The sequence below is a fragment of the Alligator sinensis genome, unplaced genomic scaffold, assembly GCF_000455745.1.
Source record: "Alligator sinensis unplaced genomic scaffold, ASM45574v1 scaffold170_2, whole genome shotgun sequence".
NCBI classification, from domain to species: Eukaryota; Metazoa; Chordata; order Crocodylia; family Alligatoridae; genus Alligator; species Alligator sinensis.
The window spans coordinates 507,273-533,009 of record NW_005842290.1 but is presented as its reverse complement, the minus strand read 5'-3'; the positions used below and the strand labels follow the sequence as shown (position 1 = coordinate 533,009).

The window sequence follows — 25,737 nt, the reverse complement described above, 5'->3', positions numbered from 1 at the left end:
GGTTCGTGTAGAGCAGTGCCTAGCAGGTAAGTCTGTGGAGGGGAAGGGACAGAAGGGAGATTGAAACCCCCACAGTGAGGGAGGGAGTGGGGCAGGGGCTGGGGGTGAATGGGGCCCTGGGGCCAGGATGGGTCATGGGATGGAGCTGCAGGTGGCTTGTCCAGGGGCACAGGGGTGGTGCAGCTCCCTGCTGCTCCACATACCCCTGGGGGAGGCATGGGGGGCATGTAACCCCTGGATTAGCAGGGGTGGGGGAGAGGCAGGTTGCCTGCCGCAGGCTAGGGCTCTGCACCCTACTGCTTTTGCCCTGGGAGCCGCACACTATCTGTGCCACAGATCCCCTGCTTGGTTGGTGGTAGGAGACGCAACATGGTGTTGTGTAGCTCCTGGGGCAAAGGCAGCAGAGTGCAGAGCCCCAGTCCACAATGGGCAACCTGCCCCTGCGTTGTGCACAAATCTGGGGGGCACATGGCCCCAATGCCTCCTCCAGGGGGGTGGCTACAGAGGTGGGGAACTGCATTCCATCATCCTTCCCCCCGACCCGGCATCCTTGGATGAGCCACCAGGGGCTCCATCGCATGATCTGCTCCAGCCCCGTGCCCCATTCACCCTAGCCTCTGCCTCACTTCCTCCCTCATTGCAGGGGCCTTAATCTGCCCCCACCCCTGCCCTGTCCCCTGCTCCTCCACAGACTTCTCTTCTGGGTGTTGCTCTACATCCCACAGGGTTACATTCCTGTAGGTTTACCAGATTTCCAGTTTAAAAAAAGAGGATGTGCATATGTGTGTGTGTGTGTGTGTGTGTGTGTGTGTGTGTGTTTGGAGGGGGGTAGGGGGGCAGATGGTAATATGATTGTCGGGGGGCAGTGATATTCCCATGCCCTGCTCCTGCCCATCACTCCAAAGTCACAGCTCCTCCAGCCCTGCTGCAGCCCCTCACTCTGGACCCACAGTACCCCGCATCTTGCCAGGGCATGAAGGGATCCCCCCTCCCCAGGCTCCAACCCCCTCACACACCCACAGCGCCCCACACCTTCACAAATTTCCCCTGTGTGCACACATCCCACCCCCACCACCCATATAAAGCATAATTTTACATAATTTTGAGTTTTTAGCTTTTGTGACTAATTTTTTAATCATGCAACTAGTCTGGATCAAATTTTTTAATTGTTTGACAGCCCTAGTAAACACATTTTGTGTTTAAATAACAAGCTGAACAGCGCAAGATAGATAGATCTGAGTTTACCACCATGTAACATTTATTTTTTTCGTTAGCTTTAATCTCTGCTCAGTCCACTTACACCAAATATAAGCATATCTTTTCATTATGCTGATGCTGGTTGTTATAGTGTATGCCATTATATTCATACCAGGTAAGTGCATAACACCATGTCAGTACCAGTTTGTTTCCTGTTGTTTACATTGTAACACAGTTTGGTTAGCTGCATGTCCTTTAGTTTAGTGCATAGCATCTCTCAGTCTTGCTGAGTGTACTTTGTAGCTTAACTGTACCCTGAATGCTGACAGTAAGAGTAACTGTCAACTTTGTAACTAACTGTACTCCATGTAACTGTGCCAGAAACAGTGAAGAGGAAACAACTGTCAAAGGACTGCTATTAGAAGCCTTGAAAATGACAGGAGCTGGTAAGTTTCATAGCTGCTCTTACCCCTTGTTTCCAAGACTTCTAATAGCAGCCCCATCAATGACTATTAGAAACTTAGAAAATGAATTGAGTTTATCACTTTTGGGCCTGCTAATGTCACAACATTGATGGTGTTGTAAGTAGTGCTCCTTAAGTACACTGCCCTGGCAGTGGTTTGGCAAGCAGCCTTGAAACTTGCTAACTTTCCCCACCTTTTCAAGGCTTCTTTATAGTCAGTTTCAGGATTTGCTATTAGAAAGAAGCTTTAAAAATGGGGGGGAATTAGTCAGTTTCAGAGCAGCTAATTGCCATGGCAGTGACTGTTCTGTATACTTAATGAGCATTGCTTGTTAAAGTTTTGGTAAATGAAAAGGCTATGGCTATGACTTCAATGTGTTGCATGTAGTAAACACCACTTTACTACATGCAACACATTGAAGTAACTCTGTCATTTTGTAGATGCTCACCTTCAATATATAACGTTAAGATATCAGTTTTTCTTTTTAACCAAATTTGGGATTTTTAGTAGATACAATTTATCACCTATTGTTTACTAGTGATTGAGTTTGCATAATTTTCTAAAAACAGTTATGTTTTGACTTTGGCACAGAGGAGGAATTTCCTAATATGAACCTCAGGATAGGTTCGCAGTGAACAGGTCTTATTTTGCAGAGGGGAAAACTGAGGCCTATGGGGGATATGTGACATGCCAAAATAAATCTCAAGTGAATGAATCTTAAAGATAGATAAATTGTTCTTTAATCCCTGCTTTGTGAATAGCCTTCTTAATTATTGTAAAATTTAGCATTTTAATACATTTAAAATAAATTATGAAAGTATTTGCTTATAAATAAGATAATAAAAAGAAGTATATTAATTTTAAAGATTTACATATTGCTTATTACAAACTACAAGGGGAATATTTATGAGAAACAGGTGAAAGAATACGTAGGTAAACCAAACATAGGCAAATTAGCAAGGCATGATTGTATTAATTCAAAGGTTATTAAATAATGTGCCAAAGCAGCAGCAGAACCTGACAATGATTTCTGATAACCCATTAAGAAATGCAGATGGAACAGAAAATGAGATAATTTTTTACAATGGTAAGAAAGGAGGTCTGAAAGTTACAAATCAGTTAGTTTAACATCAATATGAGTTTAAGAAAACTCCAAAAGCGAGTGCAAAAAATGTCCTCAGCACAATGATATAAATTCTCCTAGATGTAATTTACCTGATGAGCAGTAGATAGTAAAGCAATAGAAGGTAGGGAGACATTTGGGCCAGTGTGTCTTCCACTCCTAATTGCATGTGCTGGATCTAGTCTGAGCTATGAAGTTAGTTCTTGGTTCTGCCATTCACCAGAGAAGCAGAATACTAAGTTGTTCCTGTCAACATCATTTTTTAATTTCCTGTGGCTGTGTGTTAGCACTGTTGTCTACCAGATAGTGCTAAAGGATCTTTAAAGCACAGTTAACCCTTAAGTGGACATGAAATACAAAAACAAACAGCTGGCTTAACCAAAGCCTTATTGATACAACAAATGTTATCTTAGCAGTTTCTATATTCAGAGAGAGAAAAACACTTAGTACAATAATCTCACTCAATTTCCAGATGGTGACTCCACAGAAACGGTGGCCAATCAGTTCCTGAAAGCAGAGGGTGTCTTTATGGCTGGCACAATCAAAATCCAGACAGGTGTTGAAGGCTGTATTTATGACAACACACACTTAACTTTCTTGCTGCCCCCTTTCATGCTTTTCTTCAACTTAAATCCTCTGATGACTCTCTGCTTCCAGATTGGTTTCCCTGCAGTCAGCATACTGTCCATATTTAATACTGTCAGCATATTCCTTTGTTCAACAGACCCATCACATGCAAACCTCCTAATTTGGTCCTTTACTGGTATCTTGATTTGGGCATTGTCCATTGGTTTCCTCTTATCACCTTTCATTAACATATCCAATCATTTCATCCGTCTGATTAAGTTCAGTTAACTTGAGCTGGTAACAAGCCTATTACTATGTTACATTAGAAAAACTTCTCACAGTGTAAAAAAAAAAGGAAAGAAACAACATGCGAGCAAGCCATGAGAACAGCTCAAGGCCAGCTGATATTGCAGACACCAGAAGAATGAAAAGTTCAAATAATAATAAGGCTACACAAAAATTTAAGCAATGGTAAAATAAGGCTAAATATAAAAGAACAGTTTAAATAATACTATAATTCACCACTCAGGCAGGTGTAACCTTAAAGTGTGAATGTGACAAGGTACCCTAACAGTCCCCTCCTTGATGGCTAGGTTCACCTATGCCATCACTGCATGGAAGTCAGTCTGGTAATGAAACTGCTCCTGCTGCTCAAGGCCTGTACAGGTTGCAGCCATCAGCTGAGCTCTTCATGCAGTGAATGATCGTTTAACCCTAGGCTTGCCTGACATCTAGCTTATTGAAGGAGCTTGTCATAGTATAGTCCTTGCAGCTGCTGGGTTTAATAGTGTTTTAGCTTAAAATATAGCTGTTTCATTTTCCAGCAAAATAAAATCATGAACACGAGCAATATTGTCTGCACAAAAAGCAGAACAACAATAAAATGTACCATTAGCTTAAGAAATCCTGTAACAGTAGGACTCAGTCCAAGTCAAGTTTCCCACCAAGAATGCTGTCTAGCATTTCAGGTCTTTTCTAATACTGTCAGTACTTTTTTTTTTGTTATGTTTGACCTGAACCATGGTTTCTTGATTGTATTAATAGATTGGAGTAGAGTGTGATAGTAAAGCAATAGAGGGCAGGGAGACATTTGGATCATCATGCCTTCCACTCCTGACTGCATGTATGGGGTCTAGTCTAAGCTTTGGAGTTAGTTCTTGGTTCTGCCATTCACCAGAGAAGCACAATACTTTGTTCTTCCTGTCAACATCAGTTTTTAACTTTTTCATTTCCTGTGGCTGTGGGCATTGCTGGAGGTCTCATAGGCAGTAGGTTACTGGCAAGTCATAGATTGAATACCCATTGTTGAAGCATTTAACTGATTTCTGTCTCAGCTTACCAGTTTGTAAAATGGGAAGAATATCTGCCTTTATGGGTAGAGCAAGCTAATATGAGGAAGAAAGAGGCAGAGTTGAAAGCTGTTTATCCAGTGTAGCACAGTGCATTGCCTGGAATTCGTAGTAGCAGTCCTGAGAACTGCTCCAGCAAGAGCCATACTGCTAGCTTTAAGAGAGTTAGCTGAGCAACATTTATCCTGGCAGGATAGCTCCTAGATCTGGATCAATATAGCAATCTAGGAGAAGCTGCAGAGTGCAGCAGTATATTACAGAAGAATACATGGAATCGAGAAAAATTTGTGAAAAAAGAGTAAAAAAAATCTCAATCTCAAAAAATAACGGAAAATGTCTAAAAAGTGTTACTTCTGAGAAGGATAAATGCGGGTAAATCTATAATTAGAACTTTAATCATCTTTTGAACATAGTTTGTCATTTTGTTTTTAATTAAAAAAAGAATTGAAATAAACTTAAAAAGGTGCATTTATATTACTATTCTCGCACAGATTATTGTATTCCTACAACATTAAATATGTTCATAAGTAGGTTTTTTACATTAAACAGTGGTTGAAATGTAAACCCACTTAATTTCAAATCTGAGTTTATTCTGGAAGAACATAAGTATATTTCCTGCTTTTGTGGAGTACATATGACAAAATCATATAATGTTTTTCAAAATGTGAATATGGATTCTTTCATGTAATTGCCGCCAGGGGGAGTCTACATGTCTTGATTATCATTCTGTTCTCATATAGATGTGCATATATATCATTGTAGAATTGTATCTTTATGGAAGCTTATTGTAATCTTGTCTAGCTGAGAGACAAACTGGATTGGACATCCCTTTGGAGAGAGTGACATCTGTCAGATTATATTATGAATGATTTGTCCTGATTACATATATTGTGTAAATGGTTCAGAAATCCCTCAAATTAAATGGGAAAATATTTGGAATATTTATACCTTAATATTTTATTGGAATAGGTTTGCAGTATTTTATTCTTCCTTAATTTTTCTGTATAATGTTTATTTTATCGTGTTCTTTGTTTGGTCTTTGTGATATTTGAAGTTGTTTTTTTTTAAATAATATGGTTTAAGTGATTGAAGTTTTAACTGCTGTATAGTTATAATACAAAAGTTTTAGAATTTCAGAAAGCAAAAACTATAATTCCAGGAAGCTTTAGTTTATTTTATCTCTATATATTTATCAATATATATATTGAAATAATATATTACAAATACAGTAAAGTAATCTAAGAATACTGCACTCAAGTAAATTAATTGATTTATTATAATTCAAAGGGCTATTTAAGAGTTTGTAATAAGGCTTTATCATATTTGATAAGTTTTAGCCTTTGACATGTTGGTTGACACAGGCAATATTTTGTTTTGAAGTGATATACTTGTGGAATTTTGAAAAGTAGGCAAGTGCTGCCATCTAGTTTTTCATTGGTAAGTTTCTTTTTATGTACATTTTTCATTTATGTAGTTTAGACTTCTCTAGATTTAGTGCCTTTGAGCCACTCATTCTGCTTTTTTTACCTAATTAGTTAAACTGCTGTTACATACATAAAAAATAAAATTAATATTACCTTCTGTAATCAAAAATTGGTTATAAAATTACAGTTCCTACATACACCAATCAAATAGGAATTCAAGTGATGGATTAAAAAAAAATCTTGTATGTAGTATCATGCTCTGAGCAGAATAAATGTGTATCCCTGTGAGTAGCTATACTATAGAAGTCAGATTGGTGTCGTGGTATACAGTTTGAGTTCTTCAACTTTAGTTGAAGACTAATTTGACAATTTGGTCACTGGTGATCAAAAATTAATCTAGTCCTATTCTACTGATGTTCTTTTGCCAAGTATGACATTTTCCCAGTTTCAGCTTACTTTGAATTTTTTTAATAATTAAAAAAAAGTTATATTATAAAAATTGGACTTCCCTAACCAAAAACATTATGGCATAATAATAGTCTATTGGCTACAAACATGACCACGAGTCATTAGTTTCCTGTGCAATTCAGTAGGAGCAAACCTTTTTGACAGGTATGCCACAAATTATCCCTCACCCTCCCTGAGTGCGACTCTGATAGCCTTTTTCTGTCCAGTCACCTCCTCTGCTTTGTGCTTCCTGCTCTTTGCTTGTCTGCTTGATCTCCTGTCTGCTTTCTGCTTCTTGCCTTATCTGCAGCTGTGCTGCCTTTCCCCTCCCTGCTTTGCCACTTATTATCGCACACAGAGGCTGCCTGTGCCACTTGTGGCATCCATGCTGCAAGTTGGCCACCCCTGGCTTAAGTAGTTCAGTGTATGTGTATGCACTGCTCTGATCTAGATGAAACCTAACATAGAATAAAGTTTGTTATTGAGAATCTGAACTGTCCTTGCTGTATAATTCTTTTGAAGTTTCTGTCACCTATGACACTTCTGGGGTATAGACAGATAACAGTATTAGTATCAAAAGATACTGATACAAACAAGCAGTTACGTCTGCATGATCCTGTAGCGCATGGGTGAGCAAAATCCAGCTTGTGGGCCAGATTGGACCTGCGATGAATTCCATTTCCCAGCTGCCCCTGCCTGTGTAGCACTGACCAGTTTCCATGGAGACCCCAGGAGCTGGCAGAGTGTGTGGCTGGGCAGGGAGCTGCTCCTGGGCTGGCGCTGGCACTGAGATCTTGGCAGTGACAGTGCAGGCCAGAGCTGGTGCACAGCCGTGATCCAGATATGCAGACAGCGAATTGTAGCTCTTCCCTGGCTCTGGCTCCAGGCTGTTGCTGCTGCATGATCCCAGCCCTGAAGCAGCTCCCTGCCCAGCTGTGTGCACTGTCAGTGCCACTGCAGTCCATTCTCTATGGGGACCCAACCAGTGCCACTACAGGCCATTCTCCATGACTCTGCAGTCATGGCCTGGCTGCTCCTAGGGTCTTCTTGGAGACCGGTTGGAGTGGTGCAGGCAGGGGACTGAAGGGAAGTGGAGTCCAGCCACCAGCCGGATCCACCATTTTTGCCCACCCCTGCTGTAGCAACATAAGTGTAGCAAAACTCATCAGAGTTAGGGTGAGTTAGCTAATTTATATTGCAGCAGGATCATGCAGATGTCATAGTAACAAAATGTATGTTTGTCCATACCCTTGATCAAATTTCTTTGGGATGTCTTTGTCATTAGTGATTGGCTTGAAACTATTCTTGAGTGACTTAAATCTTATTTTACTAATTTATAGCTTTAAAAAATACAGTTTCTGATTGAACAAATAGTCTTTGGATATTACTTAGGTCCTGTGTAAACAGATGTGAATCTATGTGTACCTTCTCCTTTAAGAAAATTTTGAATTCATGTATTTATTTGCATTCATTATGCAACTTTCCTCTCCAAAATTGTGGTGTGCATCTTAAGAGGGGGGAGCTGATTTTCAGTGCCAGAACTGAAGTGTGCAATGGCTGCTTTGGAGGTGTGATGGCTACTGGGACTGTCCTCCTTTCCCAGTCTGAGGGAGGGGGCGGAGTGCATGTTACAGTTAACTGAAATCCTCTCACAGCCGCTACTGAATTGGCAGTAGCAGCCGAAAGTTGCTGCCAATTTGGCAGCGGCTGTGAGAGGGTTAAAACGGTAGCTTTTACCTGAGCAGCAACAGTCAGGAATCAGCCATGAAGGATTCAGCTGTGGGGTCATAACTCAACCATGACTCTGGAAAATGTTTTTTTGTCTTAATTCTGCTTTTCAAAAATGAGGTGTGTGTCTTATTTGGGAGTATGCAATATGCAAGAAAATGTGGTGGTATGGTTGATCATTCTAAACAAAAGCCAAGAATAGTTTTTCTCTTCCTGCAATTTGAAGAAGAGATAATGTGACCCATTTAGTGGTTTTCTGTGGTGAACAGCTGAATGACTCCTAAATTTTGTCTCTTTAGCTACCTTGTTTCAGGAAAAATAGTCCAGCTTATTTGCCTCCCTAGTGTATCTACTTGCTTGTGTAATATGCTCTGCTGTCCTTTGTCCTAACTGTTTAAAAGAAAGGTGTCATAGAGTAGGGCTCGGCTGGATTTGGCCTACAGAACCATTGAATTTGCAAATGCGGAGTTTCAGTGGTATTTAATTGGGGGAGGGGGGGAGGCTTTTACTGCGGGTGCTCTCACTATGCCATCGCCCAGCCACCTACCTCTGACCTGGGGTGAGTCATTCCAGCACCCAGCCAAGAAAGGTTTCCTACCCCTGATAAGAGTATTTGGATATGCGTGAGGGAAGCAGGTTAGGTCTTACTTGATGGCTAAATGTAAATTGCAGGTTTGCAGAGTAGACTTTTAGGTAGATGGGAGGTTGGTAAACATAGTTTGGGGCTGGAAGTGTGAGGTCTGGACTGTATTTTTAACTGCAAAACCAGTTTTCTTCCCTTTATTTGCCATGGGTATGGCTCTTCATAAAAAGGAAAGAAGTTCTGTTTCTACTGTTTATGTATTTAGAGCAGTCTTAAAAAAGTATTCAGACATTTCTTTACACACAAACTGTGGTAGTAGCATATTTAAGATGATACAGTCACAGTCAAATATTAAACAACCTTAATTTTGTCCCCTTGCATGTATGCATTATGATACTTTTCTTAACTACGTTATCTTATACTATTAATTTTCTGTTTGTTCATGCTTGGATAGTGCTCATTGATGAGGAACCATTCCATTTTTTTGTTTTTGCTCTGGCTTTGTTTGTGTGTTGTCTTGTGTTTAATAATTTTTCCAAGCTTACTGTAAAGATTGTTCATGGAAAGAATAAAGTTTAATTCATCCTCATAGTTTATTTGTCAGAAGTGAATTGTGGGCTCTCTTGCTTTATAGTTCTTTTCCAGTTGATAGTGTGAAACTAAAAATAATGAGTTGAACCACAAATGTGATTTTAATTACATGCAGTTTTATTTGGAAGGTATATTCTTTTTATGCTAAATTGTAGGCATTCATGACTGGGGAAAAAATTCTGTAGCTTTCTGGGTTGAGCTTTGTGTTTGCTTCAGGTCTTTCTTGGAATCAGATGGTTGCCAGAAGTTTGCCTGGTTATATATATTCTCTCTTGGTAAATCCTCACCTCTGGAAGCAGTTACTGACAAGAAGGGCACAGAGCTTTAGCACATAACCATGTAGTATTTTTAAGTTGTCTATACTGTTCATAAGTAAATAAGGCTTATAGTATATTTATATGAACATTCCTCAGAAATGCTATTGTTTCACTGAAACATTATTTTAAAGAAATGGAAATTAGAGCTCCCCTCTAAAATGGAGAAAGGAAATATATTTTTCTTTTTTTAAGAAAGCCTTTGTGCTTCTTCTAAAAAGACAGACTTTACCTGTTCATGATGATGATGTATATTGCCTCTAGCTTGCCTAAGCGTGAAAAATATCCCGAATCAGGTTGTGTGTATTTTTGTTTTTATTTTTTTAACAACAAAACCTTGAAAGCTATCCAATAAAAAAAAAAAAGGTTTTGTTCAGATGTCAGGTAGATTCCCCCCTCCCCTCCAAATACAGAAGATTGATATCCAGTAGATGTTGCTGGAGTGATTGGTAAGGGATGCTTGAGGCTTCAAGTGCATGTCTGGGCCTCTGTTGCTTCTAGAAATCTCTTAAGTATACTGAATGTTCTTTGAAGAAATATTTTTTTAGGTTTAGTAGGCAATGTAGGAATCAGAAGTGAACCATATGTGTAAAAAATAATTGTATTCTTGTATCTGTAAAAAGAATTATCCAACCATAAATGTAAATTAAAATAATTTGTGTGAAACAGTTACAGGGTTTGAAATTCTCTTAATCCAGATGTACAACTTACCTCTTTTCTAAATATTTAATTGCTTTATAGCAATACTAATAAACTGTGTTGCCTGTTTTAAGAAGACATGGGCCGTGGACATACATTACTTTTGTAGTTTTATATATGCCTTTATAGCAATATAAAAAAATTAGCATGCATATATTCAGGCTTTTTGCAGCACCAAAAAAGGTGACAGATCCACTACAAAAGGGTGGAAGAGAAGAGTATTTTTGAAGTGGATAACAGAAAAATAGCAATAATTTAGAGAAGTATGATAAGTGATGATAATTCATATTTCTGGATGTTTTATTTAGTGAGCTCTGTGTGCTTTATGTATTCTTTATATATCAAAAAGATGGTATTTCTTATAATTCTCTTGCATGCTGTTTTTAAAGATTCCATTTACTTTTGAGAGGTAGGATGTGTATGAGGAGGTAGTTCTTTGACTTTATTTTAATTCTCAACCCACAATTTTTTATGACTCCTTCTTTCCTCTGTCATTTTTGGATTGGTTGATAGGAAGTATTCTGTTAATAAAACATTGAGGGTGTCTCTCTAGACTCCGGTTCCCCCAATCATGTATCGGGTAGTTTGAGTTAAAATATAATATTCTGCCATGGAATCTTAAAGCAAGGTCCTTCCTCCTTGCATTATTGTAGACATTTGTATCTTAATTTAATTTTTGATCTTTTTTTTTTCCTTTGAAAACATTCTTTCAATGCAATAGTGAAAGCGGCCAGTACACAACTGTTGGGTCCTGCTATTCATTATAAATCTAGGAAATGTTGCAGAAGTAATATACTGTTTTTGAAGAAGTGTGTGCGCAGATTTCATAATAGGAAGCATGTGTCCGTTGACATCAAATTCATTGTATATTTTCCCATATTTAAGCTGGGGGGTTTTAAACATTAAAAACATTACAAAAGCCTCTCACCTTTTATCAAAAACACTTTTTGGAAGACAAATGATTCATATGTTATTGTTCATATGCAAATAAAAAGTCTTAGTATACCTTCTCCTAGCAGTTACTTGTAGGACTATGAAGAGTTACCATATCAGATGTGTAAGTAATTTGATTTGCTATTGTAGAATTGAAAAAATTATGCTTTTATTTAGTAAACATTCATTTTTTTGTAACTTTTGCAGAGGTTAATTTGTAGATATTCATTTAATCAGTGTGATTAAAAAACCCCCAACAAACCTTGCAGTATGATTTTTAAAACAAGCCTAAACAAAACTTTGTACTATACTGAATTCTCAAGCATGCATAGTGTTAAATATATATTTTTTCCTTACTGTGTTAGCAGCCAACTTCTGTAGCCACATCTACTGTCCGGCTAGGACTGCCTGTGCAAGCTAAAGTTGTTCAGTCAACTGCTACACCAGTTAGCGTTACATCTGCTGCAACCCTGCCAGGAGGTTCTACTCTGTCACATACCACAGTAAGTATTAAAAGCATAACACTAATAAAAGTGAGTAGTAGTGATGTGCATCAGTTCATGAATGTAAGTTTTTCTAAATGAGTTTTCATGACATGTTAATAAAGTGTTTGTATTACCAACATTCTACCAGCAATGTATTACCAATGCTCTAACTAGGAGAGGTCTTATATGAAGGGCCATCTTTACTGCACTTGGAGTTACCCATATTAATACTAGCTCTGTAATGCTGAAGAGTTCAAATGTGCCACCTATATTAGAATACGTTTCCTATGAAATTAAAGGGGATTATTCAAGGAGCCAAGGTACTATTCAACATGATGGGAGGAATGAGGCAACATTTGTAATTCTAAGGAAGGTTCTTCATATTTTCCTGTTGTCTTTAGCTAGTATGCTCCATAGCAGAAGGAAATGTGAGTTTGTATTTACTGGATTTTAACTGCTTATTATTAAATAATAAGGAAGGAAGGAAATAAAGAAAGGCAGGAAATTAAAAGAAGGTAATCATCTTGGGTTTTTTTTTAGTTTTTGTTTTTTTATTTTTTTTAATGTTAACAGGTAACAGTAGCTACCACAAATGCTCAGACTTTATTTAAAACTACAGTAGCAACTGGAACCTCAGCTTCTCAACAACCTACAGTAATTTCGGGAGGGCAAACTCAAACCCCAACACAACCCCAAGGTCAGCCTCGATTACCACTCCCACCTCATACAACAGCACAAGTACCAGCACAGCCCCAGGTCATACCTAGTTCCCCTGTACCAGGGACTACAGTTGTATCACAGGTTAGTACATAAGTTCTGAGAAGTTAAATGCTTAGCAGATGACTTTAGGAAAAAACTCTCTCACTAGGAGGGTAGTAAAGCATTGGAACAGGCTACCCAGAGAGGCTTTGGAATCTCCATCCTTGGAGGTTTCTAAGACCCAGCTGGACAAAGCCTTGGCTGGGATGATCTAGTTGGGGATGGTCCTGCTTTGAGCAGGGGGCTGAACTAGATGACCTCCTAAGGTTCTTTCCAAACCTAATTGTCTATGTTCTGTGATTTTTTTCTTAGCAATATGAACACTTGTCAAATATGTTCAGTACTAGGGAGAGCATTTTTTCATGCCATTACATTTCTCCTAGTAAATAATTGCAAATAACTTCTTTTAGTGACCTCTTCACAAATATAAACTTCACTATATATATCACATCTCTCTTAATTTTTTTTTTACAGGAAATGCAAGAGAATGTGAAAAAATGCAAAAACTTTTTAGCCACCCTTATAAAACTTGCTTCCCATAATTCACCTTCTCCAGAAACATCCCGTAATGTGAAAGCTCTGGTTCAGGATTTGTTGGTAAATATTAAACCGATTGAGTCTGTTAATTCTATTTTGTGTAGACTATTTGAGGCTGCTGAAAAGTTTTAGTTAGGTTTAATACTTATCTATTGTTTCTCTGAGTAAAGCACTGCTGAAAGGTTAAAATGTTGTTTCAAAATACAATAAAATAGATGTTTCTCTTGAATATAACTTCACAACATTGCTTATAGCAGGTAAAAATCCTACTGATACATTGAATTAATTAGAGGTCTTGTCTCTGTCACTGTCTTGATAAGGCTTCAGCAAAGTCTTGGTGCAGCTGGACTGTCTCCCCCATCACTCCCTCTCTTAGTTTAAAGAGGTCTCAGCTTCTGATCAAGTTTTCTCCCTTTTTTCTCCCTTCCTGGAAGGTGATTAGACTGAGTCATGATGTTTGAAGGGAGGTTTAACAATGTGGGCATAACTAATTGATACATTTGCCAAAGTAGTAAAATAGAGTAAAATGGTAGTAACTGATGATTGCATTTCTTATTTGATCAATAGAACCTGACCAGTTTCTACAGTTAATTTATAACAAAAGTATAAAAGATAATAACTATTTTATCACACTTTGTACATGTAATCTCTGAGCACTGGGCCTGTGCAAATAGGGCAGTATTCGATTTGGATTTGGCCAATTCAGAGGACAGTGATTCAATTCAGAGATTTGGATCACTGCCCTTAATCGATTCGGCTGAATTGGTTTCGGAAGATTTGGCGCTGATTTGGAGAGATTCAGTGATTCGCATCGGCCAAGGAGAGTCAGGGACAGCCAGGCAGCTGCAGGTTCTCCTGCAGCTCCTCCAGTTGTGCCTGCCTCTCCCTGGGTGGGGGGAGTCACGGGAGAACGCCCCCATGGTTGCCCTGCCCGGCCCCAGCCTAATCCTGGCACTTAAAAAAGCCCCGCACTCACCAGCTGTAGCAGCAATGATTGGGGCCTCAGGGTGCCTGTGCCAGAGCCCCACTGGGCAGTGTGGATCGCCCCCTCCCTCTCACTTGGCACTCGCGCAGCAGCTGTTGCATGGTGTGGGTGCAGTGCGGCTCAGCAGGGCATCGCGTGCTGCCTGGGAGCTGAGGCCGTTGGGGCTGAGCGGTGCCTGGCTCGGGCTGACACAGAGCCACCCCAGCTCCCAGTTGCGCTGCACCTGCGCCATGGGGCAGCTGCCACACGGGTGTCAGGTGTGGGGGGTAATCCCTGTGCCTCCACTGCCCCATGCTGCACGGGGGGGCTCTGCCACGAATGTCCAGAGGTCCTAATCACCACTGCAGCATTCAATGAGTGTGGGGCTTTCTTTTTTTTTTCTTTTTCAAAAGTGCCGAGAGGCTGGGGCTGGGCCAGGCAGTCATGGGGGCTTCTCCCACAGCTACTTTGGCTGTGCCTGCCTCTGCCCTGGTGGGGGGAGCCGCAGGGGCTCTGCCCTTCTGCTGCTTGCCTAGTTGGTGTGGGCGGGTGGGGGAGGATGGGAGCGTGATGGCAGGCATGACTTGCTCTGGCCAGCAGCAGAACATAGACCCCACTCCTAGTGGCTGCATTAGCACTGGGAGCAGGAACTCTGCCCTGCCGCTGCTTGCCAGCTGGTGCAGGAGTGCAGGATGAGGGTGTGACAGTGCTGGGAGCAGGGACTTCTTGCCCCCTTCTGCTTGGAGCGAGCTGTGCCCGCATCCTGCCCCCACCCCAGCTGGGCAAGCGGCAGCAGGGCTGCGGGCCTGCTCCCAGCGCTGTTGTGTCTCCATCCCACGTCCCCTGCCCTGCTTCCTGAGTAATGCACCCCCCGCCCCGGCTGGGCAGCTTCTCCCAGCCCCAATCCCTCCCTCCCTCATGCCCCTTCTTTCCCCACTTCCCCAACCCCAACAGACTTACCAGCTGGAGGCAGCTGTGTCAGCTGCCTGTTTAGTCTATGGCTGAATCTCCGAAGTGGCCCAATCTCTTCTGAAGCTTTTCTGAATCTATTTGGATGCTTCGAATCAATTCGGAGCTTCTAACTGGTCTCTCGATTCGATTGAGATTTGGAGATTTGGTCCCCGAATCAGGCCGAATCTCCTCTGAATTGAACCAGCTACCAAAGCTTTGCACAGCCCTACTGAGCACCTCCCCTCTTCCAGTTTGTTTGATAAGTCAGCTGACAGTGATTAAAGGCTCTCTAGTTATAGTCACTATGTGAGTTCTTTAAGCTTAATAAGTATTGTGTGTAGCAGACCGGGAATGAAACTGAACTGCAATATTGGGGTCCAGTCACTAGCAACATGATAATTTCATAATATTTAACATTATAATTAACATAATATCATTAAATGAATGGATTGTATGAATGGAAAAACTAAAATTCTTGGCTTTTCAGAGAAATAACTAAGCCTCTAAATCCTGTAGGTAGCAGTCTCTCCTGTCAAAATGAAGTCTTGTTAAAACCATGTGTGTTCTGAATAGGTATAGGGACCTCTTCAGGAAATAGTTGTGGCACTGGGGCCCAAGTGAAACATATTATTATAAGTCAGTAACTCCCAGATTGTACAGATTCCTTGTTCTTTAACAAAAGGAAAGCTCTAAATTTTAAGTGGGAAACTCTAAACTGCAGTAAAAGGAATATAAAATACATGAACAAAATAGTGTCTTGAATAAGTAAATGTCATTGGTTTGATAGAAAAATGACTTAATGGAAGCTTTCAGTTCTGAAAATATTTTAATATACACTACAGATACACGGCAGAAAGACTTTGCCATAGCATGGAACGTATGGTTAATCTTTCATAACATAAATATTAAAAAATATCTGATTAAAACAAAATTAGCATCACCCCTATAGAACCTGGGTCTGAAAAAGGATTAAGGATTTAGAAATTTCCCATCAGAACAGATTTTAAATAAATCTAAGACTCTTTCTGAAATGGAGGAGGTCTAACAAAAATATTAGTGATTCCAATGAAAACAGGATTGATCTTTTCACAAATTAGAGTTTTTAAAGATTATTACTAGATGCATCTTAAAACAGTGAAGAACATATACAGCAGACTTTTTTTTTGCTCATAGCCTATATCAGCCACAGGGAGTCTCATGGATGGACTTCCTGAATCAATTGTAGACAACCAATTAATATTTTAGCTAACTAGGGGCCGTGCTCTTCTTGACCTGCTGCTCACAAATAGGGAAGAATTGGTGGGAGATGTAGTAGTGGATGGCAACTGGGGCAGGAGTGACCATTAGATGATTGAGTTCAGGATCCTGAGGAAAGGAAAGAAGTATTGCTGCAGAATATGGACTCTGGACTTCAGAAAGGTAGACTTTGACTCACTCAGGGAAGGTCAGGATCTCCTTGGAGATCAGTCTGAGAGGGAAAGGAATCCAGGAGAGCTGGCTTTACTTTAAAGAAACCTTATGTAGGGTGCCAGGGAGAAACCATCCTGATGTGCAGGTAGACTAGCAAGCATGGCAGAATACCAGCTTGGCTTAGAAGGGGACTCTTCAGTGAGCTAAAACACAAAAAGGAAGCTTACAAGAAGTGGAAACTTTAAGAAGGGGATGAAGAAGGGAACTACAGTCACTGGAAAAATCATGGAGCCAAGTCCACTTTTAAAGGAATCCACTTTTAAGCACTTGAAAGAGGAGAAGGTGATTAAGATCAGTCAGCATGGATTTACCAATGGCAAGTCATACCTGATCAACCTGATTGCTTTCTATGATCAGATGAGTAGGTCTGTGGATGTGGAAAGAGCAGTGGACTTGATATTCCTTGACTTTGGCAAGGCTTTTGACATGGTCTGCCGCAATATTCTTGCAAACAAGCTAAGAAAGTACAGGTTGGATGAATGGACTGTAAGGTGGATAGAACACTGTCTGGGTCATTGGGCTCAGAGAGTAGTAGTCAATGGTTTGATGTCTAGTTGTCATCCCCCAGGGTTGGGTCCTGGAGCCATTTTTGTTCAATATCTTCATCAGTGACCTGGAAGATGGGATGGGGTGCACCCTCAGCAAGTTTATGGATGACAACAAGCTGGGGGGAGTAGTGGATACGCTGGAGGTTAGGGCTAGGATTCAGAGAGACTTTGACAGTTTGGAGGTTTGGGCCAAAAGAAATCTCATGAGGCTCAATAAGGACAAGTGCCAAGTCCTGCATTTAGGATGGAACAATCCCATGCACCGGTATAGGCTGGGGGCTGTTTGGCTAAGCAGCGGCTCTGCAGAAAGGGAAGGGAAGTTTAGGTTAGATGTTAGGAAAACTTTTCCACAGGTAGGTAAAGCACTAGAACAGAGAGGTGGTAGAATCTTCATCCTTGGAGGTTTTTAAGACTCGGCTAGACAAATGAAATTATATAGTTGGGAATGGTCCTGCTTTGAGCAGGGAGCTAGACTAGATAAGACTGATAAATTGAACTTTTTAAGACTCATAAATATTCTAATAGTCAGTTTTAAATATTTTTTGCATTGATATATTCTAAAGAAATCACTATCTGAAAGTTATAAACAGAATGGAGTCCTGAGAAGATTTGTGTCTGTGGGATTCTGCATTTTCTTAAAATGTGCATCCCTGAGGGAGTTGCATGCATAAAGGTCAGAGATTCCTGAGTTCTAAGAGGCACAGTATAAGCGTGTGTGTGTATATGTGTGTGTGCGTGAATAAATTTTTGATAGAAGGATTTTATAGCTGTAAATGATGCGAGGGACGTTGAACTTTAAGTCTGTCTTGATATATGTGGCCTATCTGTTCAGATATAAATATTCCCACAATGTTAGCCTGACTTAGTATATATTTTCATTATAATTTGGAAAAACCAACAGAAATCAAATTCTTATTTTTTTTCCTTTTCAGGATGCAAAGATCGATCCAGAAGAATTTACAGGCCGCCTTCAGTCAGAGCTCAAATCATCCCCTCAACCATATCTGGTACCTTTCCTTAAGGTAAAACAGATACTATTTAGATGCTAAACTTATCTACAGAGCAAACTTTGCTGCTTTAGGTTTCAGAAATCTTAGAATATACAAACTAATAATATGATATTAGCTTCTACTGCTCAGAACATGTCATTAGTCAAAATTACAAAATTATTATGAACTCTCATTTAGAAATGTAGGTATTGTATATGATTGGTAGGTATTTTACTGCACACACAAAGCTGTCACAGCTTTCATATTTACCCCTTCCCCAACATGTAACCTGTTAGATTGTTAGGGTATAATTCTCCCCATGTTTACCTTCCATCTCCTTTTCCTTGCTTCTTTATCATCTCTTTTTTCCGTATCTAAGATGCCATTAAGTCTTTCTTTTTTCTTTCCTGCATTCCCCCTTCAGCCAAATCTAGCATAAAGTATTTAAGTTTAAACTTCTTTACTGTCTTCAAAATTATTTAATTATGTAATAAGTTAACTTTTAAAATAATAATATGAGTTTAAAAGTGACTTTGGTTTACTTAGATTTAATACTTTAGAAGCCTGCAGCACTACTTCAAAGATGTGCTCTTTTAGAACTCTATTTTTTGGATGACCTGGTCTGAACATGAAGCACCTAATAGTGCTGCCTTCTAATCCTACCAAAATACAATTGGATCAGTAATAATTTGGTACCATACTACTCTAAGGCACCAACAATTACATCTAGCTCTGGATATTAGAGGCATATGGGGAGAAGTAACTTACTGCAGCCCTTGAAAAGTACAGCTTACGTCTGACAGCATGTATTGGGAGTGGAACTTATCCCTGCTGTTCTTCTTTCTTCCCGCCCATTTTTTTGTTCTTCATAGGACTAGCCGCACAGTTCCAGGTCATCCTAATGTAATGGTATACTCCCTTGTGTTGTGGCAGTAGGGCAGATCACAATATGGTCCACAGTGGTGACCAAATTCAGTATAAATAATAGGTATGAAATACAAGCTGAATTTTCCTTCTTACAAAATATAAAGATGTCAAAATGTACAATTTAATTTCTTCTGAAACAGTATATAGCTTGTAGAACCAAATTTAATCATTTAAATTTTCTAACGCATGTTAATGCATTTTAGAAGCAGAATTTTTTGATGGTTAAATAAATGTGTGATTGTTTCCTTTTCTTCTTCTTCTTCTTCTTTTTTGATTTTTTTTTTCCTTTTTTAGAAAAGTCTACCTGCACTGAGACAATCTTTACTGAACAGTCAGCATTCAGTTTTGCAAGGACAGCCGTCTCAGCAGCCACTTCAACAAACTAAGCTATCACAAATTATACCTCAGTCTGCCTCTGGAAGCATTTCCTCTGTTGTTGCGACACAGACAATAGGAATAAGGCAACCAAACAACATTTGCACAGTCTCTGTATCAAATACAGTGCAGCCTCCTCAGGTTAAGGTGGTACAGTCAAATCAGAGTTCTCAACTGGTAGGTACTATAAGGAGAACTTTTAAGAAAAATAGTGGTTTTAGGGTTACTTTTTATTCCTGTTATTATATTTAATTGGGAAATACTTCCATTCTTCCATATTGTGCCTTTTTTATGCTATTTCTTAGGTCACACATTTGCAAAAATGTAGCATGCTGCCTTTGTGCACTGTGAGTAGTCGTGTTAATTTAAATGAAACAGCTAACCCTATGGAAAGCTGAAGATATATGTATGAGTCTTTGTTGGAGCAGGGTCTCTGTTTCTGGGATGATGTTATATGATTAAGTTTCATATAACATTCTCTCATATATGATATCATAGAGTTTTTTTATATAATAATCACAGCATTTAACAAAGAGTTTTTAAGACATGAAGGAATTTTAATACGATTATACTATCCTTGTTAAATTATACTACTTTGATTAGATTTTAATTTGAATTAAAATGAGATATTCTGTTTTCTTAAAGTCTTCTATACATTATTAAATAGAAAATTAGAAGAAAAAAGATCTATGGTAGCAACCAGCTTGGTCTAGCAGCTATACCAATTCTTTTATTTGCTAAATTTTGCCCTAATTATGCCACACTTCCATGCATTAACTAGTACCTTGCTCTCTGAATAAACCCCACTGATTTCAGTGGGACTACTTAGGTAGATACTGAGATACTTGACCTTGGCTTTTATAATACACAAGATATATGTGGATGTGATCTTGCACCTGGACTTGGCTGCTCTTGTCCTCTCTGTCCAGCCATGTGAATTCCTTCTTCTTTCATAAGGAAAAACTTATTCTGGAATATTATTTTATTTAGAACAAGAAAGGTACCAAAATATCCTTAGAGCTCACTTGTTCTGATGCTTGTAAGGTTTATGGCTGTTTTGGAAATGAAATTCCCAAAATGGAATAAGACAAAATCAAAATCCTGCCATCTCCCTTCATTCATCTGTTTACTGCTTTTCCCCCAGTGGTGCAAGCACACGTGTATGGAGAGTGGCACTATGAGTATGTGCTTGGTCATCTGTTAACTTATTCTATATGTACAACTTCAGAAATACCATAGGTGACAGTTTAAAAAGTAATGTATTTTAGATTTGGTCAGATGTTTGTTTCTCCAGTGAAAAGGTGTTATATTTAAGGGTGTATTTGAACCTGAAAAGGATAAATGAAATGTCTGCTGTAGTTTCACAATGCAGCAGGTTGTCTCTCATATAACTTGATCAAAAAATGTGTTTAAAGACTGTTACATGAGGGAAATATAGATAAACAATTATAGCAAAAATTATATAAAAACAAATTCTCACAGGAAGAGGAAGTGCTGTGACAAACAGAAAAACTTCCTGTGCTTGTTTTTATTTATTGATGGTATGACTGATTAACAGATCTAAAATTAAGGTTAACCAAAGCCTTGTTACATCCCCCAGGACTGTATTGTAAGTCAACAGTCAGCATCTGATAACAGTTATCACATAGTGTTGTTAAAAAATACCATAACCTTGCATGTTATTGTGGTAAATGCCGTGGCATTTTAGACTTCACTAGATTTGTCTATACATGCAATTAATGCAAAGCAATAAACTCCAGAGCTTAATGCCCCAGAGATTATTGCTCCTGGGCGCACCTTTTGAACGTGAGCCTAGGACCGCAGCACCCTGAGCTGGGGCAGAGTAGCCCCAGCTGGCAGAGGGACATGGGGGTCAGCCTGTCAGCCTGGGGCTGCTTCCCCCGCTCCCCCCCCCATCAACATGCTGTGGAGGGGCTGGCTGGGGGATGAGGGTGCTCTAGTGCGGGGCTAGGCAGTATAGGCGGCCCCCATGTTGAAGCACTCTCATGCCCCAGCAATCCTCTTCAGTGTCTATATGTACGTTGATACAGAATAAAAAGCTCTATGGCAGGATAATACTTGTATATCAAGTATATACAAGTACTATCCTGCTGCAGAGTTAATTAGTTCACTCCAGCCTAATTGGCCTGCAAGTATAGATGCCGAGACATTTACTGTGGAGCTAATTCATCAACTTCGCAATAAATCTCTTGTATAGACAGGCCCACTGTGTGGTAACTGTTCATAAATATTGACTTTTTAGTGGTGACCACTGTGTGCTGCGCACACATAACAATATCTAGTTTTCCCAAATCTAGAGCACAGGAAAGAGCTACTGTCCAGCAGAAAAAGATTACAGCTGGCTTGCCTAGGGGTAGTCAGCACTGATGGAGAAATCTGGCAGGGCTCCAGAATCTCCAACCCTGAAGCTCACTGAAAGAGAATTCCAGCTGGCTTTGCAGACTGTCCGGTTTTAAAGAGGCAAGGCCACTTGGAGTATAGCCCCTTTAAGCCAGCCTATCTACAGGGGCATTTAGGTTTTTCTAAAATGGAATGAACTAGTCAGTTGATTTTTCTAATTTTACAAAGGATTCAGTATTTGACACATCTTCTGAAAACTTTGGCCAGTCAGAGATGTAGTGGGTGTTAATTTGATCATGTAGATATTCAGGACACTCCAACTCCAGGCTTAATATTGCATCTCTTCATTTACAGTGTAGGCTTTTCAGAAGTTCTGCATTAGCTAAAGGCTTCTCCTGTAAAAGTCGATGGTAAAACTGTCAGGTTCAGCAGCAGCTGGGTTTGGCCTATGCCCGCTGCTTTGGAAAACCTGTCTCAGAAACTCTTCTTGTTTGCTTCTTTATAGTATCTCATAAATTTCCCCTCAAGTTGCACTCATATCAGAATCATAGAACACTAATGTTACTGTTTTCTAAATAAAAAAAAAAAACCCCAACAAAAAACGGTGGTTGCTGTGAAACTGAAGTGAGATTGGTATTATTTTGATGGCAAAGAATTTGTATTTATCTTTGACCATGCAGAATTGTGGTACATGATTAGAAATGTCAGTAGGAGGCAGGAAGACTAGTTTTAGAATTGAATAATTGAATGATGCATCAAAGAGTTTGTAATATTTACTTATTTTATAATGTGTATTAACCACAGTGAAAAATACTGTGAAGAGCTAGGTGATGTAGTAGTATCACTGTTAGTTACTGCTGGTAATTAAGTTAGATGGAATCTTAGATTATAGAAGATTTGTCTATATATAGAAAAATTATGAATGAGAAGCTAACTAGATAAGCCAAAAAACAATTTATATGTCTATATATACTTGTCCAAAGTCACACTGTTTAGCATTTTGGAGGAAATTGTGAATTCCTTATGACAGGAGCTGTGTATTCATGTGTATAGTCATTACCTATTTTTTTATGGGTATCACAAGTAAATTTTAATAGAACTATGAATCGAACAAAGTTGGCAGTTTTCTTGTTTGTTTAATCTGTTGCAATTGTACATAGTAAGTCTAGCATTGATAAACCAGATGTATTAGATGTTGTATTACGCATTATGTTCTGATTTAAGAATGATCTGTCCCATCAAAGTATGTTTGTATGACTTTTTTTTTCCTGTGGCACAAATCTGGCAATCAAATTCATTTTTCCCCTTTGGATTTGGTTAATCTGGGGCATAAGCACATTCCTCATATTTATCTCTTGCATTAATTTGACCTTCCCTGTGAAGCTCATAAAAGAGGATGATAAGAGGAGATATTGCTATATGAGAAGAAAGTGTAGTTGGGAATGTTGCTGGTTCTGAGATTTGACAGCAAACCTGAATAACTATAATAGGAATGTTAGTTTAAAAGTACTGTATTTACTCAATTACAAGACTAGATTTTTCCCCCCCCCAGTTGGCATGGGGAAAAAGGCCCCCTTGTCTTATAATCACAAACAATTAAATCTCACTAAATACATTGTCTAGCATTAAGTTGCTGCCAAAAGTAGCATGTGCTCAGCAATGGAAACTAACTATCAAATACAGCCAACACTGAACATGACTATAAAATACATGGCCCACATAGGGCAAACATGTAGATGGGAACCTATCACAAGACTAGATTAATGTAACCCACCTGAATAACACATACGGTAGTGCTCATTAAGTGCAGTCCCCTCACTGCCAACTCTTTTTTCAGTCATAGTGATCTGCAGCATTGCATACAGTTGACCCAGAATCCCTCTGTCAGCCCTTCTTGCAGCCTGGTGCATATGATTAGTGTGGCTGTGCCCTCCATGAAGTGAAGCCAAAGCAGGTTCCCCTGCTCCTCATCTGCATATACATTTTTGGAGCATCTCCAGACTCATGACAAGAGCACCTGGTTCCAGTTGTGAGTAGGGGCTAATTAGCACATGGATTTTTTTGTGGTGGGGTATCTGGAGTACACACACATACTGAGCTGTGGGGTCACCATGGCTTGAAATGCTATTGACACTGCCGGGAACCAGCCCAATGAACTGTGTGGTAAATCACAAGCCTTTGGCTTTGAACCCACATAATTCGTAGTTTGTACTACATATAAGTAGGTGCCAAAGTACTGTTTCTAGAGTACCCATGCTAAAACTGGTAGCAATTAAAAAAAAAAAAAAAGAGGAAAAAAAAGGTAATATGCATCAATTCTGGATAAGCTAAGTGCATGGGTAGTATATGCAAATTTCTACAGCCATGTTTAATTTCAAGGCTGTTGTTTTTACATTTGCTCCTTACTTCCATATGCTTAGGGACAGCAGGGTCTGACAGTAAGGAGAGTGGGAAGGGGCTTCCAGGAGAAAAAAATTGGGGGGAAACATAAAGCAATGGGCTACCTGACCCCCCCTTCCCCCAGATCTATTTTCCCTGCTGTAGCAGTGGGAGGGAAACAGATTCAAGGCTAACCTCCAATAATATTCTATACCTGGAAAAAAATAACAAATTTAATTTTTTCATATGGAGAATCTAATTATTGAGAGGTGGTCTTATCATCAGGATATTCTTCTATTTGAGTAAATACGGTACTCTTAGTAAAATTCTAGATTTATAAAAAGAAATAAAAACCCGTTATTTTTGTTGCAGGTCTGTCATTAAGAAATGTATATTTATGGAACATTGCATGTTATGGAATTGGTGTATGATGTTCGAAGGTGAGAACTTGGCTGTCTGATAAGCCAAAAGCAGTAAGTGCTTGAATAGTTGTTAGCCATTTTCATCAGTCTGGCATATTAAATCAGATGCCACAAAGGTATGGTTGAATATGGGGAATTGGATTTTACTTTTGCTTTTCAGTACTCAGGTGTTTGGTCTTGGGTTTTATTGATCAGCTTGTGGTTTCTGGACAGAATTTTGAGATTTAGAGGGAACCGTTATTCTTCTTCACTTTCTGTTTGGAAAGCAGTTGGTGGGATCATCAGGAATTTTCTGACATAAAGAGAGATTAAAAGTAGTTCAGTTTATTGTAGGGTTGAAAATAGTGGCGTGGATTAATAGAATAATAGTTCCTGTTCCTGAACTGGAACCAGGCAAATGATTAGTGAACTTCTGTTTTTGGAAGTACTGTAAGTTGTTAGGAAAGTATTTGGAAATTGTTAAAGCAGAAAGTGGCCTAGACATGATCGGCGGGGCGGGGGGAGAGGGAGGGAGGGAGAGGGGGGGAGAGAGAGAGAGAGAGAGAGTGTGTGTGTGTGGACAAAGTAAACATCTGAGGAAGTAGGGTTATTGCCTATGGAAGCTCTTGTCCCTCTGAACCAAATAGTCTCTAAGGTGCAAGCCTATCCTATCTTCTGCCAAAATAAGCCAGTGGAAGAGGAGAAAGGTGTTTTTTTTGAGGGGCTATAACGAGGAATTGTGTACTGTTATGGATAGGATTTGGGCCATAATTTACTATTAGTTTAGGGTATCTTTACATATCAGAAAAATGTTAGCTAATTAGATAATATTAAAAAAATAGAAATGAAATTATGACTATGGGAATGATTTAGATTAAGATAATTAAATACATATAGTGTGGTCAAACAATGATTAAAGGGGGAACATGAAAAACCTGTACAAATATTTTAAGGATTTAAACATCAAAGTATGATGATAAATTATTTAGAGTAGTCCAAGGGAGTACAAATAGGAATAATGGGATAAAATTAACCAAAGTAGGATTTAGGCTTACTATAAGGCAACATATCCCCACAGTGCAATATATTAGACTGTGGAGTAGCCTCCCAAAGGAAGTGATAAAAGGGCCCTCCTCTGAAATGTTTAAAATTAGTCTAGAGAATATATTGTA

At 39.3% G+C, this 25,737-nt stretch overlaps 1 protein-coding gene across 1 annotated transcript in view; it reads left to right on the top strand.

Annotated features, from left to right (window-relative positions):
- The window catches only part of LOC102386679 (transcription initiation factor TFIID subunit 4-like), a 213,945-nt gene that overhangs the window by 17,410 nt on the left and 170,798 nt on the right, over positions 1–25,737 (top strand). The window contains exons 3-7 of the mRNA XM_025209494.1: positions 11,785–11,922; positions 12,478–12,705; positions 13,138–13,260; positions 18,066–18,155; positions 19,344–19,601. Coding sequence (XP_025065279.1) covers positions 11,785–11,922; positions 12,478–12,705; positions 13,138–13,260; positions 18,066–18,155; positions 19,344–19,601 — 837 coding nt within the window. The remainder of the gene's footprint in view (positions 1–11,784; positions 11,923–12,477; positions 12,706–13,137; positions 13,261–18,065; positions 18,156–19,343; positions 19,602–25,737) is intronic.